Below are 20,906 nucleotides of genomic sequence, written 5' to 3' on the forward strand. Positions count from 1 at the left end.
CACGTGATGGATTATATGATGGATATATGCGGGACCTCTATACCGTCATTCTCAGCTAGACCAGTCTGAACTGTACATACACCGTCCCCCCTCGCCCCCCCCCCCCCCTCTCTCTCTCTCTCTCTCTCTCTCTCTCTCTCTCTCTCTCTCTCTCTCTCTCTCTCTATATATATATAAATTGTATGTGTTGGCGTTAATAATCAGGTTGTGCTAATGACAGAAATGAATAAATTAATGAGTAAATAAATCGACAAATTAACAGAACCACTAAACGGTGATAAAATGATTGAAATAGATCTGAGAAGTGTGTATTATGGTCTTATTGTACTAAATATTTGTCTTGCGATTGTTCTCTCTCTCTTTGAATATTCTGAATGCATCTGGTGACTGCAGCAGTGATTTAGGCGAGTGGAGAGAGAGAGAGAGAGAGAGAGAGAGAGAGAGAGAGAGAGAGAGAGAGAGAGAGAGAGAGAACTGACGCGAGTGTTCTGAGCCCTGGTAAAAGTTTCCCTACGTTTAAGACACGAAATGTAGTTCTCTCTTACCGTAGTTCTAGAATTTAGGGTTTTATAGTATACACGACTGTTTGGTGTTAAAACGACCAACATATCAGCAGTTGGTGTTAAAATGGATATGTTTGGATGTATTGTGTTACAAAGCCTATTAAGACTGTGAAAAAAATACTTGTAGGTCTAATATCTGAATCTAATATCCAAGTTTTTCTGACTTCAAAATTCAATTTATTGTTGTTTGTAGTGGGACTAAACACAGCCACCAAATATCATCAGCCAGCAATTGTATTTTATTATTATTATTACTACTAGTGTTGTTATACAACTCGTATAACTTTTGTGGCCAAAGCAACATTTTTCAGCACAAAAACATTTGTGCCAATTTCTTGAAAAATAATCAAAGCTTCGGTTGTGCCGTAGCCATAGTACCATTTCCCTGCGACGTAGCTAGAGTTTGTTTTTTGGGTTTTGTATTTTTTCTCTTAAATGATTTTTTTCGCTGTTATTCACATATAGGTTATTAAGAAAACAAGTTGTGATACTGATTGACTGTGAGTTATCTAGCGTCACAACTACCAGGGTCACTGCCGCCGTGGTGATATTGAGTGGTTTTAGTTAATTAGTTATTTATCAATTTTAAAAATACGCGAATTATGTAAAAACTACACGTTAAGCTTTTTCACAGATCGTGTAGATGTTGGGGCAGGTATACGATTTCACTGGACTACACTAAACAAAGCAAATGTCAAATCCAATTACACCTGCCCGTCTGGGCAAGCGCAACGAAACGACCTCTGTAACACTTCTCTGACGAAGAGGAAGCACGAGTCACGGGATTTTCAAATGACTACCTAGTTTCCCGCTGAGAAATTCAAGCATGGCGACCATTTGTAGACTACATTTGCATAACTTTTTAGGCGACTAAAAATACATTTTACGCGAATAGTAGAGTCTGAATATTACATTCTCATCTTTGTAGAATGTAAGTCTGTAACTCTTGTTCTTTGACTATAACAGGAAGCACGAGTCATGGGATTTTCAAATAACGACCCAGTTTCCCGCTAAAAAAATATCGATCATGGCGACTCATTTGTAGACTACTGTTGCATATCTTTTAAGGTTTATAAGCGAGGTTGTGTTAGAATAGTACCATACTTATAAAATATCTCCTCTTTTACATGACGAAAGAGGCCCGAATGGCCGTCAAAATAGCGAAAAATCAAGTGAAATGAAAGGCGGCTTGCGCATGGCGCGCTTCACTTGGGACAGAGCCGCCGAGTGGTGTGTGTGTTGTGATGTCTGAGTTGTGGAAAACATGGCCGGTGTTGATGTGAACAACGGCCTAAGAGAGGCCTTGATAGAGAACCTAAATAACATCCTGTCGCCCCAAGCAGACGTCCGCCGAGCAGCTGAAGAACAGATCCACGTATTGGAAGTGACAGAAGGTGAGATTACCTTTGGGAAGAGGCCCAAAGGACGCTTTTAATCGGGGCAACTTTCGGTGATCGTTGTTGACAACAAGCTCTATCAAGGCCCTGTGGTCGGGTGTTCGTGCGCGTGTCCTTGACGGTCAAGGCCCCTGAATTAATTGAATTAATTAATTTGGAATTGTCATGTCGATTGTAGGGTTTAGATGTGGTATTTAGAGTAAATAAAGCTCTTATGTGGACTTATTATTGTGGGAGTCTAACGCCGGTGGTCAGGGAAGGTCTGGAGGTTGTGAACTTGATGGTCATGTACAAAGTCGGTAGGCCTACGGTAGGTTGTCGTAGGCCGTCCGAAAATACCATGCCCAGTCAGCAATAGCCAACATAAAACCTAATCTGTTAAACCAAAATGGTTAAAAATGAACAGTTTTATCCAAGACTGCTATGTCGGGAGGTCGATTACAGGCGCCAACAGTTAAGGCTAAGATAGTGAAACAGTTTGGAACGAATCCTGGTAATAAAACAACAAAAAATGGGTTTATATAAAAGAATTTTCATTAAGAAGTCGCGAAAAGATCACACAAAATATTTTTTAGATAGGGTAAAAAACCGTAGGGTCCAGAGTGGACCATGTATGGTCAGCTTGGACAATCCCCAAAAAAGTACATTAGCCTATAACGCGTCCTGACATCGGAGATGGGCATCAGTCGCGACTTGTTGTTGGTGAGAAACGGAGCTAAAGACCTCTACTCTCTTTTCGGAGTAAGTATTTTCTCCAAAGTTAGAAATTAAGGCCAAATTTTAAGATTTAAACAGAGGGTAGTGAAAAGGGTGGCCAATGCAGGCCCACAACACCAAAACGCTTTCGAAATTTTTACTTACGATTTACCTAGAAACTTTAGAAGATTGACGCCATCTCGATTTTTGCGGAGTCGCTTTTGTTAACAAACTTCCCTTTTCCTGTGCTAAATCCACACACCACTTGTACCCATAGATGCTGGGGCACTTTCATCACAACAATAGTAAAACGGTCCTTTGCCACGATGTTTCTAAGGAAACTACGATTTTGGTAGAAGACGATGATGAAGCATGCACTAGGGGGAAACACCAGCGACTACCAACCCTTATCACGGTGGACAGGTCTTATTCACTCGATATTTAAATGGTGAAACACGAATACAATTACAACTCCAAGCATACCATTCAAAAGATTGAAGTTTCGTCAACATAATGATATATGAAAGCCATACGAACTAAATAAGCATGTGACGCTCTTCGTAAAAATATGTTTTCAAGGCAGTTTTGAAATCCAATATGGCGGCTACCGTCTGGATGTACAGGTTCTGATCAGTGACGACAACCATCTTTCCCAGCCTTCCCAGCAATCATTTGAACAATGTTAGTGTATATAGGGTAAATAACCGTAGGGTCCAGAGTGGACCATGTTCGATCAGCGTGTACAACCCCTAAAAAAGTACATTATAACGCGTCCTGACATCGGAGATGGACATCAGTCGCGACTTGTTGTTGGTGAGATATGGAGCTAAAGACCTCTACTCTCCTTTCGAAGTAAGTATTTTCTCTAAAGTTAGAAATTAAGGCCAAATTTTAAGATTTAAACAGAGGGTAGTGAAAAGGGTGTACACGGCAGTCCAAATCTCACCAAAACGCTTTCAACATTTTTACTTACAACTCGAAATATTTAGAAGATTGACGCCATCTCGATGTTTACGGAGTCGCTTGTGTCAATAAACTTCCCATTTCCTGTGATAAATCCGCACACCACTTGTACCCACAGACGCTGGGGCACTTTCATCACAACAATCGGAACACGGAAACTTACCACGATGTTTGTAAGTAAACAACTGTTTTGGTAGAAGATGACGACGAAGCGTGCACTTCAATAATTTTTTAAATAAATAGTAAAACATCAATATTTTACATATTTATGATGATTAATTTGAAAATATTCGTAATTGAAAAAGTAACTATTCTGACTCAAATTTAAGTAATTATTTTTTGGAATTAGAACGTTCGTTTAAGTCCTGTATTATGACGTCACAACATCTTGGCTTTCATACCTATTGTAAATAATTGCTTCACTCAACTTTCTTGCAGAACAGTTTACCAGTTATTCATGCAGATTATCAGCTATTCATGTAATTGTTACAGTTGTAATGTGCATATATATCTTTATTATTTACTTTTTGGATATATGAAGATGTTTTACTGCCGGATTATCGCCGTAGTGTGACGCAATCGTTTTCGGTCCCTGGGCCTCTGTTTTCGCAGCATAAGAAATTATGGGGCCGAATTCGCAATGACCAGAAAATCGTTAAAAGAGGAAAGTTAGCATTGAGGGGCATATGTTTTGATTGAGAAAAATGCAAATTTATTCAATAGCCAGCTTGTAAAAAATACTTGATTACAAAAAATTTGATTGACAACTAAGCAGCATACCTACTATGGGTTTCAGCGACAGTGCAAGCACGTTTTTGGACAATACCTATTCCTGTAACGAACACTCGTATCAGAACAAGATTTTGCTATAGTGCATTACACCCAGTGCCGTAATTTATAAGGGTATCGTGAATCACTTAATCGTAAAGAATAACGACACTTGTCCTTGTACCAAGAGACAAAAACTCCATTATGCAGAAATGGATACGAACATGTGTAAAAAGCTCCACCTACCCTCTCCTCCCCCTTCCACCGCCACCCCTTTCCTTCTTTCTTCCTTCGCCTTTCTCTCTCTCTCTTTCTCTGTTGCCATTCGGTTTGTGTTCACCCTCCAAACTGGGTTTAAGACTTACACAAAACATGGAAATTGGTGAAATTAGGCTATGTATTTGAAGTATATATACATAAATATTAAAGCAATTTTATCATTATTGCATTACAGTTACAAAGAATTACCAGTCGTATTATCAAATTACAGTGACGACTGAAATTAATTTTAGGCCTAATAAAGTTAATTTAGTTACCGTAAAATATTAATTTATTACTTTTCAATTAAATTGCAATTATACAAGCTTGTCGTCAAACAACGTGCACTGTTGTAAGAAGGCGTGGCTTAGACAGACAATGATGCCGGCTAGTCTGTTTCCTTGGCTCCAGATTCAACCATATTACTTGGTCTCGGCTAATGTTTTTGTTCCTAGTTAGCGTATTAATGAATATCTGGATACTTAACTTATGGAACGAAGTCATACTTTTCGTCTTACGTTGTAATTTAAGGCCAAAAATTTGACTAATACGTCTCATTGGAAGCTAGTTTTTTCCCTCAGGTTAGATGACGTAAAATTTAGCGATTCCGTTCGTTTTCACATTTTCATAGGTATTACGAACCTTACACCTTATACACTTTATTAATCCTTTGTCGGTGTGAAACAACGGTAAATGAGCTCTTTCATGCCATTACTTTCTTTTACCACGGCTGCGTTTGAATTCATACAAAGCTTTAGACTTCTTCCAGGTTGCTGATGCACGTATTTTTGCCTTGTCAGCCTCAGCTACTTTTATAGCATGAATACAGTAATAACCGTCGCACGCGAATGAATACAATAGCGATGTTGCTTTAGGATTCGATCGTATTAGCAACAAGTTCTCGTTCGGTTGATCTTAGCTGTACGCAGTTATACGAGTATATTATCATTATGATATCTTTTAACATAGAAGAGGGTGCAAATTTATGGAGGTGGAGATGTTAGACGATTGTAATTCTCTCTCTCTCTCTCTCTCTCTCTCTCTCTCTCTCTCTCTCTCTCTCTCTCTCTTTCCTGATTTCATATTCTATCTCCATCCTATTTTCCACCATCTCCTAACACTTGACTCATTGTGCAACAGAGGTTTTTCTTCCTGTTACACCTTTTCGAACACTTTTCTGTCAATTTCCCTTCAGCGCTGAATGACCTCATAGGTCCCAATATTCGGCCTTTGGCCTAAATTCTGGTTTTAAACCCAACAATCTCGCTGTCTGATGCACGATGCTGCCTACGCCAGCTGCGCGAGAGATATAGGAAGATTTATTTGCAATGTAGTGCCGATTTTAAATAGTAACCCCATCGTAAAATCGAATTAACGCAAGTCAATTACTGTAGCTTCAATACGGACTGTATTCAGGATCACGTCTTGATAATTTTCCTGATTTTCTAATGTTTCTCAGATTATTGTGGGGAACAGAGTTGGTCTAGTTTTTTCTCTCTCTACCAGTTTTTCTGTTAAAACTTATGTCTTTACACAATCTTCTTTAGCTGCTCATTCTTTGGATGTCGCTTCGGAGTCTTCTCGCTCATCCTGTTTTTTTTTTTTTTTTATCTGCCAATATCACAGCAGAGCCAGAGTTTTCATTGTTTCATCCTGAAATTTGGAGATGATTTCTCTCTCTCTCTCTCTCTCTCTCTCTCTCTCTCTCTCTCTCTCTCTCTCTCTCTCTCTCTCTCTCTGGTGGGGTTAAAGGAATTAATTTTGGAGGGGCTGCCTTCGTAGCACCATCCGCGGGTCCTGTAGTTCTCAGGCTGCTGGTGTTGATGCTTCAAGGTGGTATCCGGAACTCCTTACTTTCATCCTTACTTGTTTTGAGACGCAATGTGTCCTTCGTAGTTCTTGAGGAGGCTACGGCAGTTTGAGATTCATCTGTGCCATCGTTGACTGTAACGATACCAGGTGTCACCACCCACTCTTTTCATAGGGTAGTTAGTAATCTTCCTTCTTCGTTCCCATTTATATACCTTAGGTGTGTGAGACGTAACGTGCTTACCGTGATAATTGCTGGGGGGGGGGCTACGGCCATTCACAGTTCGTCTGCATCGTAGTTAGCACCTTTCGTGCCCTCGGCCCCCTTTCTTGGGGTAGCTGGTAATTTCCTTCTGCGGCTCCCATTGGTTCCGCAGTACGTAACCTGTCATTAAAGCACTTTACCGCCCAGTTGGTTCTCTACCTGCACAATGTTGGCGCTAGTTGCTCCTGTGGTTACTCATAGTGACTTCTCTCTCCTTTTTTTCTCTAACTTTTTCCTGCTGCTTTTCTGTTCCATCTTTAAGGGTTTTCAAGGTGGGTTCGACCTTGATTCCGTGTCTACTGGGAGTACTTCTTTCCCTTCCTTGCTCCGGACTCCAGTCTAGGTTTAGTATTGGTAATGGGGTTTAGTTGGATCGCGTTTTGCGACTTCTTCGCACTTTTGGGGTGTCGCTCGCCTATTGTAGTCGTCCCTGTCTCGTGTCATAGTCACTGGTGAGTGCAGAGTTTCGCAGTCAAGTGAGACTGGTTCAAGGTTAGGTCATCGTCTTGGTTGGTACACGTTTGGCGCAACAGTAGGGGAGTGACTTGCATGGGTGGGCGTTCATCGCCAAGGTATATTCGGCTCAGGCGTAACGTTATCGTCACTGGGTAGTGAGGGTATGCGCAGTCGAGTGACTAACACTTACAGGTTTTGTGGAACTGGTGACAGTTCGCCCTTGTGAGGGGGTGGACAGCGGTCGGACAGCAGGGGTTACATCATCATGTCTTGGGGGAGTGCAGGTTGCGCAGTCGAGTACGACTTGCACAGGAGTTTATCCTTCTTGTTGGTATACCGTTGCGCAATCGGATCGGTTGGCTCAGATATGATGGGATCTTGTATGTCATTTGGTATCGAGCAGTCAGGCGTAGTAGGTTCCGGGTTCTTGGGTGCTGCTCTTGTGGGGGTTCGGCTTTTCTCCTTTTTCCTGTTTCGGTGTGGCCGGACAGGCCTGACAGAGGATAGATACCTTTGAAGAGAGACTCGTTTGCTGTTGTGGGTCTTTTGTTTTCTCCGGGGAAGGAAGAGAGTATAACGGATTGTGGACTTTGTCCATTCTCTCTTTTTGCATTCCAGGCTCCGGAGGAATCTCAGTAATTCAAATAACGTTTGATACGTTGTATTCAACCAAACCAGCAGTCTCAAACATCAAGTAGGCTAGTCTGGTTTTGGCGAGTCGGGCAGTTTCTGGGGAAAGACTTAAGCTAGCATCACTTTTCTGTATGAGGTAGCGGGTAACTCCTCTGCCGGAGTCCGACTTCCGGTTTACGAGTCAGTTGAGACCGTGAGAGTTGATGGGTGTTTCTCTGAGCATGGACTGTTTGATAACCTCTTCACTTTGGTTTCGAGGGGGTTTGGATACCAGACTAACATTTCTGAGGGTTATGCTATGTTCTTGTCAAGGAGAAGAGGGACTATTGTTTATCATTGCCTCAGCGCTATCCAGACACTCATAAGAAGGGGTTCTTGGTCAATCCAAGGGCGCAAGTATCGTGGAGGGCTACCCTTTGGCTTCAGGAGGAATGTTTCGCTGTCGGCGATTGTGTAGGTGGTTATTTGAGTCGTCGTGTTTTTTCGCAACACCGTACCTTAGGGAATTTCAGTTTCTTCAGAGAGGTTACTCTCGGGGTCGTGTCGTTGCGATAACTCGGTTTTATAGTTGGCTTGGTAGAGTTAGGGTGTTAGAAGTTTAGGGAGGCAGTGATAGTCTAAATGAACTTTATGGTGTTAGAAGTTTAGGGAGGCAGTGATAGTCTAATGAACTCTAGTGTTTCTGTTGGTCAAGCTTAGACTGAGGGTATTGTCTCTTAGGCCCTTGAGGTTAGGCAGATCCTGGTGGTCATGTTGGAATAACTACTACTTCTTCAGCACAAGTCATCTACATCAGTGAGCAGTAGAGAACTGAAGGTCCTGCACACACAACTTCTCCATACATGAGAGGCTACATAGCCACATGGGAGGTTCATCATTTCCCCTCCATACATGAGAGGTATAGAATACCACATGGGAGGTTCTTCAGACTCAGGCGGTACCTAGGACTCGACACCGACGGTATGGTACTTCCTCTGCAAGCATCCTCACCTACTGAGGACAACCAGGTTAGGAGATTTGTTTTTACCTCCATGAATAAGAAGTATAGCTTATCACATGGGAGGTACTTCTGACTCAGATGGTACCTTTTTAAAGATAGTACCTTAGACTCAACACTGACGAAGTACTTTCTTTGCAAACATCCTCACCTACTGAGCTGGACAACCAGGTGAGGAGATTTGTTTTTACCTCCGTGAATAAGAAGTATAGCTTATCACATGGGAGGTACTTCTGACTTAGACAGTACCTTAGACTCAACACTGATGTTGAAGTACTCTCTTTGCAAACATCCTCACCTCCGAGTTAGATAACTAGGTGAGGGTGCATGCTTTTATACATGGTAGGTTGCTTATGAGTTACCTGCGTATGTTCCATGGACAGGTCGGGCTGAATGAGATTGATCCCGCCTCCGAGTAAATGTTGTTAATCGGGCTATTTCAGGTGTTCAGGGAGTGTATTGCAATATGAAGTTTTCATAATAAAACTAATATTGTAATACTTACCTGAACACCTGAATGGTTCCCACCCTCCTCCCCACTTCAATTTGATAGTGAATGATTCAATTGAGGAGGCAGGACTGGTGGCCGGTATTTGCGGCAGCGTTGCCAACGGTAACACAGGTAACTCATTTGACTAGATTTTACCTGCAGCGTTGGTAACGCTGACAGTTAAAATTACCCACTTAGTGGGTAAATATGTGGGGATATAGTTCGGGCTGGTCAGTGACCAGGGCTAATTCAAGTGTTCAGGTAAGTATTACAATATTAGTTTTATAATGAAAACTTCATGTTTATTGATCTTACTCAAGATTGCAGTTGTAATCAGCACAATAAATGAACATTTAGTTGCCTATATTAGTGAAAGTATGAAACTTCTTATTCCCGGGGTCATGGTTTGAACTGAAATTGATTTTTACCTTGTAATCGGTGGTTTTATCCTTACTGACATCACAACTGAAACTCCACAGTGCTTATTTGATTGTAATTATACACAATTTGGTCTTAATTCACTCCAAATTGCACTTAAACTATGTATACTACAAATAGATACACTAATTTCACTTATTTCCTTGGTTTTGTGTAAGTCTTATACCCAGTTTGGAGGGTAAACACATACCAATTGGCAACACTGATAAACAATAGGGGAGCGCGAACAATGCCGTAGGTACTGTTCACAGCAAAACTGTTCATATTTGAGTCAAGAATATAGTTACTTTTTCAATAATGAATATTTTCAAATTAATAATCGTGAATATGTAAAGAATATATGCAATTCATGACCTTATACTGCTATTTAACTATTTATTTAAATAATTATCTAGTGCATGCTTCTTCTCTCTACTGGAAAATCATGATTTCATATAATGAACTTACCTGTCAGATATATACTTAGCTAAGACTCCGTTGTCCCCGACAGAAATTCAAATTTCGCGCCACTCGCTACCGGTAGGTCAGGTGATCTACCTGCCTGCCCTGGGCGGCAGGACTAGGAACCATTCCCGTTTTCTATCATATTTTCTCTGTCGCCGGTGGTATCAACATTGTTGTTACTACCTCCTGACTGGAATTCGCTTTTCAAGACTTTTTTGATCATCTATATTGGATTTCTTGGTGACGTACTGGATCGTTGTTTTGTGGCATTCGCTACTGTGGACTGGATTTGGACTTGCTTTTGATTTTTCTGATAGAATGTCTGATTCAAGTGTTAGTGTGAGAGTGTGTGTGAATGTAGGCTGCAAGGTGAGGATACCGAAGGCTTCGGTTGATCCTCACACTGTATGTCGTAAATGTAGGGGGTTTGACTGTTCTTTGGCTAACACCTGTATTGAGTGTGAAAAGTTGAATGCTAATGAATGGAAGACTCTAACTTCTTACTTGAAGAAGTTAGAGAGGGATAGAATTAGACGGGCTGCACAAAAGAGTGTGAGTACAAGGCCTATTGAGCCTTTTTCTGAGTCTAACTCTCCTATTATTAATGAATTTGATCTCCCTATGTATCTGAACCTCACAGGCTTTGCATTCGGATTCGGCTTCGGAAATCGCCAATCTGAAGCTACTCTTCGTAAAATGAAGACAAAGATGGCGGCCATGCAGGTAAGGGAAGTGATAGTGAATTACTTAGTGAAGTGAGTGTTTCCCAGTGTTGTGGAGGGGGCGTCTGACCGTCCCTAGCGATTGCTCCCAGCCTAGACCTCTTCCAAAACTCACATACCAGAGGAGAAGGAAAGTCGAAAGTCGTACGGAGGTTGTGGGGAATCCCCAACGGTCAGGCGTCCCTTCAGCAGGTTCTGTTTTGCTACAGTCTGCTCAGGACTGCTTTAATAGAAGCGTCCTACGAGATTGTTTTTCGTCGTCCGGTTCTCCTTCACCTAAACGAGGGTGGAAGGACTCGGATCTTTCTAGGCCACTGAAAAGGCACTGGAAAGAGCGCGCGTTTGACTCGAGCCCGGAGCGCTTCTCGGAGGAAGCCCCCTCTTCTATCAAGAAGGCTAAGCTGGTTTCGACGCCTCCTCGAACGGTATTTGAGGATCGCACTCCTTCGAGTTCTCCTGCTTTTTCTATTGAAGAGGACGCTGGTGTGGCTTCCAAGAGGATATTGCTTGCAGTACAAGAGCAGATAGCCTCTTTGGTTGGAGTTCTTTCGAGGGATCCCCCTTCGCAAGAAGGACGCTAGACTTCCTATTAAGAAAGTCTCGTCTTCTTTCACCTGCCAGACGAAGCGTCCTCCAGACCTGGGACGTCTTCCAGGCGCGAAGAGTCTTGCAAGCGTCAGGAGCTATCCGAGCGAGTTGCTCTAGATAAGGATACGCTCAGGCGCGAGGAGTCAGCTTTGCGTGAGGCGCCAGACAAGCGCGAGGCGTCAGCCAGGCGCGAGATGCCAGCCAGGCAACAAGCTCCAGCCAAGCGAGAAGCGCCAGACAAGCGCGAGGCGCCAGCCAAGCGCGAGGAGCTTTCCAGGCGTGAGAAGTCAAGCAGACGCGAGACTTCTTTTCAGACTTGAGAGAGATTCTGTTCACTCTATGAGTCCCCCTCTCCTAGTAGGAGTTTGTCACCAGTAGAGAGAGAACGGGATGAAGATCCTCTCGTTTTTCAGGCCGATTCTCCGCACGGTGTAGAAGGAGATTCGGAAGAAGAGGGTAACGGTAGAGAAGGAGTCTCTAACTATAGAGTTCTGACAGACCTTCTTTTGCAGGAGTACGGAGATTCTTTGACTCCTGCGGCTCCTCCTTCGCCTCGATCACTGTTTTCGAGTGCGGTTGTACCAAAGTCTTCGTCGGTCTTGAAGATGAGACCTACGATCTCTATGAAGAGAGCGCTACAGTCTCTAGACAAATGGATGTTGTCTAAGAAGGATCTGGGCAGAACCACCTTCTGTATGCCTCCAGCCATACTTTCTGGCAAGAGAGGTTTCTGGTACCAAACTGGGGAGAACATGGGACTTTCTCTCCCAGCGGCAGCCGAAGCGGACTTTTCAAACCTTGGTTGATTCATCGCGGAGACACGCTTTGAATGGAGCTCGTGTGTCTTGGGCGATTTCTGAGACGGATCATCTCCTCAAGGGCCTCTTCCATATTTTGGAAGTGTTTTAATTTCCTAGACTGGTCCCTTGGGGTGATTGTCTAAGAAGGCTCATGACTCGGAAGGTCTAGAGACCCCGAAGTCATTCTGAGTATTCTTTCTTGTATTGACAAGGCAGTACAAGACGGATCGGGAGAAATCTCCTCTCTTTTTGGAGCGGTACTCCTTAAGAAGAGGAGTATTTTTAGTGCCTTCTTAACCAAGGCGGTTTCTCCCTCACAGAGAGCAGCCCTGGTTTTCGCTCCCATGTCGGACTTCTTGTTTCCTTCTCAGTTAGTGAAGGACATTTCTCGCTCACTGACTGAGAAGGCGACACAGGATCTTCTCCTGCAAACTGCAAGGAAGAAGAGACCCCTAGTTTCGGTTGACAAGAAAGGACCGACTTCTAACGGTTCAGCCCCGCCCTTTCGAGGAGGCCCTCCCTCCACCCGAGCTCCCTCTAAGAGAAGAGGTCCTGAGAGGAGAGGTAAAGCTTTCTTCCCGTCCTTTAAGAAGGGAAGTGAGACAGACAACCTCCAAACACCAGTGGGTGCCAGGCTTCTCGAATTTGCAGACGCCTGGTCACTCATAAACTCGGACGCCTATTCGATGTCCATAATCAGGAAGGGATATCTTATCCCCTTCCAGTCCTCCCGTAACGACCATTCCGCGGGAACTGTCAGCCAGATACAGGGACCCTGTACTGAGGGATACTCTTCGTCTGATGGTGAATCAAATGTGGGACAAAAGAGCTATAGAATTAGTTCTAGAGCAAAACTCTCCGGGGTTTTACAATCGGCTTTCCTGGTTGCGAAAGCCTCGGGGGCTGGAGACCAGTACTAGATGTCAGTGCTCTGAACAAGTTCGTTCTAAAGGAGAAGTTCTCTATGGAGAACTTCGGCCTCAGTCTTGCGGGCTTTGCGTCAAGGAGATTGGATGGTGTCGCTGGATCTCCAGGACGCCTATTTTCATGTCCCGATTCACCCTTCGTCGAAGAAGTACCTCCGTTTCATGACGGGGGGAAGGATCTTTCAGTTCAGGGCCTTGTGTTTCGGCCTGTCCACAGCTCCTCAGGTCTTCACAAACCTGATGAAGAATGTGGCGAGGTTTCTTCACCTCAAGGCGTCAACACTCTATATCTGGACGATTGGCTCATCAGGGACCAGAACAGACAGACAGTGTTTGGAGGACCTTTCTTTGACCCTAGACCTGATAAAGGCGTTGGGACTACTCGTGAACTCGAGAAGTCACAGCTGATTCCCAGACAGAACTTGGTCTATCTGGGGATTCAGATGGATTCTCGGTGGGGTTTTCGAGTATTTCCTTCGCAAGAGAGAATCGTGAGAGGCTTGGAAAAGTCTCTCTCTTCTTAGGGAAAGAACGGACTTCGGCGAGGGAATGGTTAAGCCTTCTAGGCACCCTTTCCTCGCTCGAACAGTTCTTTCCTCTAGGAAGACTGCATCTTCGTCCTCTTCAGTTTTTTTCCTAAGGAGATCATGGAACTGGAAGACGGGACTTCTCTCCGACAGTTTTTCTCCTTCCATGGAGATGAAACCACACCTGCAATGGTGGTGTTCCCCTCCCCCAAATCTAAAAGAGAACAAGGGAATTTCTCTGGAAGTTCCGAACCCAAGCCGAGTGTTGTATTCAGAAGCATCGGAGAAGGGTTGGGGAGCAACACTAGGACCGAGAGAAGTGTCAGGCACCTGGAAGGCAGCACAGGTGTCCTGGCACATAAATTGCAAAGAACTTCTAGCAGTTCACTTGGCGCTAAAGTTCTTCGAACCCTTTGTGACAAACAGTGTGGTCCAAGTGAATGTGGACAAACACTACCGCCCTGTCCTACATTTCGGAAGCAAGGAGGAACGCACTCCGTGTCTCTATACGAGATAGCAGAGATCTGCTACTTGTTTGGACCTCACAGAGGAACATCTCCCTCCTGACAAGATTTGTTCAGGGTACGAGAAACGTCAGGGCGGACGACTGAGCAGGAGAAGCCAGGTCCTTCACACAGTAATGGACCCTTCATTCAGAGGTGTGTCAGAGTCTTTGGGATCTTTGGGGCACTCCTCACGTAGATCTGTTCGCCACATTCCTTTCCAAAAGGCTGAAGTCTTTTGTTCAGTGTGGAAGACCCAAGAGCTCTCGTGGTCGATGCCTTTCTGCTAGACTGGTCTCATGTGGACGTGTACGCTTTCCCCCCTTTCAAAATCTTGGGCAAGTGTTGAGAAAGTTTTGTAGCGTCCAACGGGTACAAGGATGACCCTGATAGCCCCGTTTTGGCCAGCACAAGATTGGTTTGCGAGGTGCTGGAGTGGACAGTAGACTTCCCAAGATCCCTTCCAAGAAGGATGGATCTTCTCAGACAGCCACACTTTCGAGAGGTTTCATCAAAACCTCCCCGCTCTCGCGCTGACTGCCTTTCGACTATCGAAAGACTTGTCAGAGCGAGGGGTTTTCTCGCGAAGCTGCAAGCGCTATCGCTAGAGCCCGCAGAGCTTCCACTAGACGAGTCTATCAGTCGAAGTGGGAGGTATTCAGAAGGTGGTGTAAGTCTAAGAAGTTGTCCTCCTCCAGTACCTCTATAACCGAAATCGCTGATTTCCTTTTGTTCTTGAGAGAGGTCTCTCACTTATCGTATCGACGATCAAAAGGATAGGAGCATGCTTTCGGGCAGTCTTCAGAAAACAGAGGCCTAGAGATTGCTGAGAATAAGATCTGCACGACTTGATTAGATCGTTTGAAACGACAAAAATCTAAGGAACTAACTCCTCCCAGCTGGAACCTGGATGTAGTTTCTCAAGTTCTTTCGTCTGACAGATTTGAGCCTCCTCATTTAGCTTCGTTCAGGGATATAACAAGGAAATGCTTGTTTCTCCTATCTTTGGCGACAGCCAAAAGAGTTGGGGAACTTCATGCCCTGGAAGATGAAGTCGGCTTTAACAGAGACTCGGCCTTCTGCTCGTTTAGAACTCTTTTTCTAGCGAAAAATGAGAACCCATCGAATCCCTGGCCCAAGAGATTCGAGATTAAAGGCTTATCGAGTCTAGTAGGTAGAGAAACAGAAAGGTCTCTTTGCCCTGTAAGAGCCTTGAAGTTCTACTTACAAGGAAGAAACAAATGGGAGGCTCTAGACAAAGTCTTTGGTGTTCGATTAAGGACCCCACAAGAATTATGTCTAAGAACACATTAGCTTTCTTCATTAGGAGCGTCATTACAGATGCTCACAAGTTTTTTTCTGTCCTGACGACTCTTTTCCGCTTTTAAGAGTAAAAGCTCATGAAGTTAGAACAGTGGCGACGTCTCTCTTTTTCAGAAGAATATGTCGCTAAAGAAAATCATTGATACGACATATTGGAGGTGCAATTCGGTATTTGCATCTCGCTATCTTAAAGACGTTCGCGTGACTACGAGAAATGTTTTTCTCTGGGGCCTTTTGTATCGGCGGATACGATACTGGGTACGGGAGCAAACACCATCCTTAACTTTGTACATACCTTTTACTAGATATGTTCTAGATTTCTGCTGACAAAGAGGGCATCGGTGCTGCACTGGCGGCCAGTCACTGTTGTTCAGTAAGGAACTCTTGTGATATCTTTTAGAGGAGTATTAAAATTTTTTTTTGAGAATTTTTGTATGAATGCGTTTTAGTTTCGAGTTATGGGTTGTTTGTAATGAGTTTGGGGATAACTCAGAACAATTCTATATACTAACATGGTGGTTAGGATCAGGTGGTCGGGATTGGTTATGCTCCTTCATAAGGTGTGTTGTCATAGAAGTGGTCCAGTACCCATTGACAAAGTCCTTTCAGGCTCTGCCGAGTAAGCGGTTCATATACCCATCGACAGACCCACAAGAACTCTAGCCATAGATCTAATATCTCGCTAAAGTCTTGAGGTGATGCAGACTACCGGGCTACAGCCACGAAGTCTACCACCTATCAGGTAGGAACCAAGGTTTTTCTTTTATACCTACAACATATGTTGTTTACCTGTCTATTCCATATTAGCTGTCTCTTACCCTCCACCAAAGGGTGCCAATCAGCTAAGTATATATCTGACAGGTAAGTTCATTGTATGAAAATGATATTGTTATAATACAATAAAGTTTCATACATACTTACCTGGCAGATATATACTTAGCTAAGACTCCGTCGTCCCCGACAAATTCAAATTTCGCGCCACTCGCTACCGGTAGGTCAGGTGATCTACCTGCCTGCCTGCCTGCCCTGGGCGGCAGGACTAGGAACCATTCCCGTTTTATATCATATTTTCTCTCTTCCACCTGTCTCCTGCGGGGAGGCTGGGTGGGCCATTAATCGTATATATCTGCCAGGTAAGTATGTATGAAACTTTATTGTATTATAACAATATCATGTTTCCTTGGAAGCCAGACACAGATGGTGTCATTGTCTATGATTGTTGTGAAGAAAGTACCCCAGCATCTATGGGTACAAGTGGTGTGCGGATTTAGCACATGGAATGGAAAGTTTATTGACAAAAGTGACTCCGCAAACATCGAGATGGCGTCAATCTTCTAAATTTTTGGTGTTAAAGTAAAAATTTCGAAAGCTTCATGGAGGTATGTTTGCACTGTGCATGGCTAGACTTTCATTAAACTCTGTTTAATCTTAAAATATGACCTTAATTTCTAACTTAGGAGAAAATACTTACTTCGAAAGGATAGTAGAGGTCTCGAGCTGTTGCTCTCACCACCAATGACGCGTGACTGGTGCCCATCTCTGGAACTTTAGTACTTTTTCGGAGGGTGGATGCACACGCGGTCAAAACTGGATCAGCTAGTCCAGTCAGTTGTTTCCCCTAGGTACCTATCTAGGAATGATTTAAAATACCTACTTTGTTTTATTTATTTGTTATTGTTGTTATTGCCCTGCATTCTGTGCAAGTTCCTGTTAGGTATCGAGAAACTCTAATACTATAGCCTACTGGAGAGAATCATACATAGATGAATCAAATCATTTAGGGAATGGTAAAGTTTAGAATTAGAACATGGATGTAGAAGTCGAACTCCTCAAAGCGCCACAAGAGAGCAAGACAGTACAGTAGTGTAAATGTTGCTGAGCAACTTTCATTTGCAAATTATGAATTTTAGAGCCTCCTCATGGTATTGTTAAAGCAGGAATCGTGCCTTGTGTCTGATGAATACTAAGATGGAGAGGGAGGGATTTTAAAAAATTCTCTTGAAATCTTTGATAGTTGTCTAATGAATAAGCAAACTTACCTTTGATGGCTGAGATTCAGTTAGGCTTACCTTTTCTGTTTTGTTTTTTTATCACTAGTGAATAGCATGGATAGGGAGGCAAACAGATTTAGTGATGTATGCATTTTTTTTTTCTTCAAAACCTAAATAATATGTTTTATTGGGAGATAATTTATTGATGCATTGGCCTAATCCCTCCATCACTGCTATAAGGCACCTCCGCTCCCCCCACATCTCAGGGCTTGAGCCGACTTCTTGCTGCAAACTCCATCGTGTGAAAGCATCACTAATGATAATGGTTTTTAAAATTCCCCTCGCCAACAACTGAAGCCTTAAAATGCCTGTTTATAAAATATTTTCTGCTCAAAATTACTTTCTATTTCATTCCCCAAATTGTTTGCATACAGCGTGTTACACATTGTATGATTGTTGCAGCTGTCAAAGAACAACCCCTGATTATAGCTGTAGGTTTTTATTGTAAAAGAATATCTGAAATAGACTTAATGAAATAGACTTAAACGAGAAAGTCATCTTTCATATTTCCTATCCTCTCAGCTACTTATAATATGCTGATGGTAGTAGGTCCAGCCATACATATGAAACTAATTTTAATTAAATTCTACTTAGAAGAAATGTATAGCTACAGACAGATCAACCCAAGAATGCTCTTATGAACGTGAGCCTTTTTAATGGATTCATCAGTTTTGAATCGCAGGTTTCCAATGTGTCCAGATGAAACAGGATGACTTGGAAGAGCTAGGTCTGAGTAAATTATGTTAAGCAATTATGAAAAGGATATGAAAAAAGGAGAACATGGCCAAAAAATAAAAAAGAATAATTGGAATAATCAAATAAAGCAGATTAATATAGATGTTGTCTATGTAAATATTCACACTACGCATCTGAGAGAGTGTACTGCTGAAAATACACCTAGACTAATCATATGTGAAAATCAGAAGTCAAATTTATGCCCACTAAATGTGTCAAGCAAATTATTTTATGGATCAAAGGATAAAATTAGTTTAATTATACGTTGCTATTAAAGAATATTGACGCCTTAATGATATGTTGGGTCAAGACTCGAGAGAGGCAGCAAAGCCAACTTCAAAATGCTTATGCTGTCACGAAGCTAGAGTTGAGAATTAAATTAGAATTTGTGAACCCATGGGTATATACTTTCCTTACTTTGCAAAATATTTATCTTTGATACATTGAATAAATCTACTCAATTCTAATAAATTTATTTCAAGTATTAACATCTTTGAAAGAAAATATTTATTGATATGTAAATAATCTGGTACCTGTATATGTCAATATTTCCATAACGAACAATGAATTAAGAAACTATGCCAATACTTCGTGAACTGACTGTGCAGTAGGCTTCTCTACCTGGTTCCTTTACTCCAAAGGGGGTGTGAAATTTTTCAGATGAACCCTATTCGTACAGAACTAGCCCACGGGGACCATTGACTTAAAATTAAAGTAAATACTATGTGTTACTCCTTAGGCTAAGTTTAAGGAACACATGTGGGATATGTAAAAACTTTAATGTTTGACATAAGTAAATAAAATCATATCACAGTAACTATTCATGCATGGAGAATGTAAAAAGCTAGTACAATTGCACATCAATACTTACATTTTAGCATGCGAAGAGATTAGGAATAAAAAGCTGTGGGAGTAGTTGTATGCTGCTGATCTGGTGGATACTGCTGAAAATGAGGACCTACAGAGAAGGGTTGGAGAGTGGCAGGAGTCCTTAGAGAGGGTGGCTTAAAGAGGAATGTGAATAAAAGAGAGGTTTTGCTGAGCAGTAGGGAAAATAGAGACCGAATAATAATACAAAAATAAGAGCCTTGATTATACTTTATTATACTTTAAGCCAAGAGGGAGGATGTGAGGCTAAAGCTGACAGGATAAAAGCTGCATGGGGAAGAGGTGAGAGGTAGATGGAGTAGTATGTGATAAGAAAGTGCCAATCAAGCTAAAAGTCAAGATCTATAACTTAGTAATAAGACCAGTGTTGATGTATAGAGCAGAAACATGGGCGCTAAGAAGAAAAGAGGAAGTAAAGCCTGAGAGAACACAGATGAGAAGGCTGAGGTGGGTTATGGGAATATTGCTGCTTGAGAGATTGGAAAATGAGGAAATAAGAGGGGCAGGCCTATACTCTGTTTTTTTCCATCTGTCCATCCCCCTGTGGAGTTTTTGTATGGTAACACTGCGTCTCAGGCTTTAGAATAGATAGTTACATTGAGCTTACATTCAACGATTATAATAATATCCTATTTTGAATATTAACGGTGTAATTCGCATACAGTAAATTATTAAAACACTTTTCAGTTGCAAATGTACACCCAGATATCCTTTTATTTACCTAAAACTTACACATTGCGTAACTATCTAAAGCCCGGGACGCAGTGTTACCATACAAAAACACCACTGGCGGATGGACTGATGTAGTGTAGTAAAGATTACTGAGGTGATAAGAATGTCACGATTGAGATGGTATGGGCATCTGTTGAACCTGTTAGAGGAAGAAGATCAAGAGGGAGACAGGAAGTTAGATTGCGAGATAAAGTGAAGGAAGATATGGAGAGAAGAGGTTTGGTAGAGGATGATGCCTTTGGTAGAATGCAGTGGAGAAGGATCATCAGGTAACCAACCCCTTAATGTAGGGATAATGGTGGGAAAGAACTTACAATTATAGCATGCAAGTTTTCATAAGTTTGTGTACAAATTTGCTAGTCCAATTGGTAGGTAATTTTCACCAAAGATAGTTACTTTTCATATTGTTTGTGCATTTTAGAAATTTTATACCATTGTTGGTGCAAACCTGTAGTCTTATTCAGTCTTCATAGTCCCCCTTGTAACAAGTGGAGACTCCATATCATAGTAACTATTCATGCATGTGCAATGTAAAAAGCTAGTATTTGTACATCGATATTTATTTATAGCAAGCAAGTTTTTCATAAATTTATTTGTACATAATTTCAAGTCCTATTGGTAGATATTTTTCACCAAAGATATTAGTCAATTAGTTTTGTACATGAACTTTCCTGTCAGATATATACTTAGCTATACGTCTCTGACGTCACGACAGAATTCAAAACTCGCGGCACACGCGACAGGTAGGTCAGGTGATCTACCTTACCCGCCGCTGGGTGGCGGCTGTAAGAACCAATCTCCCTTTCCAGCCAGAATTTTTCTGTCACCGGTGACGACTACACCTGTGGTTGTTACCTCCTGACAGCTTTTATTCATTTCTCGTTGCCGTGGATTTATTTGGACTGACTTTCGGTGAAGTACCTGATCTTGTTGG

At 42.3% G+C, this 20,906-nt stretch overlaps 1 protein-coding gene across 1 annotated transcript in view; it reads left to right on the forward strand.

The window, feature by feature from the left end:
• The first annotated feature begins 1,777 nt into the window (after positions 1-1,777).
• The window catches only part of LOC135209254 (importin-9-like), a 109,127-nt gene continuing 89,998 nt past the window's right edge, over positions 1,778-20,906 (forward strand). The window contains 1 exon segment of the mRNA XM_064241963.1: positions 1,778-1,957. Within this exon segment, the coding sequence (XP_064098033.1) occupies positions 1,828-1,957 (130 nt within the window). The 5' untranslated portion in view covers positions 1,778-1,827.

This window comes from Macrobrachium nipponense, chromosome 37, assembly GCF_015104395.2.
Source record: "Macrobrachium nipponense isolate FS-2020 chromosome 37, ASM1510439v2, whole genome shotgun sequence".
In the NCBI taxonomy this organism is placed as follows: Eukaryota; Metazoa; Arthropoda; class Malacostraca; order Decapoda; family Palaemonidae; genus Macrobrachium; species Macrobrachium nipponense.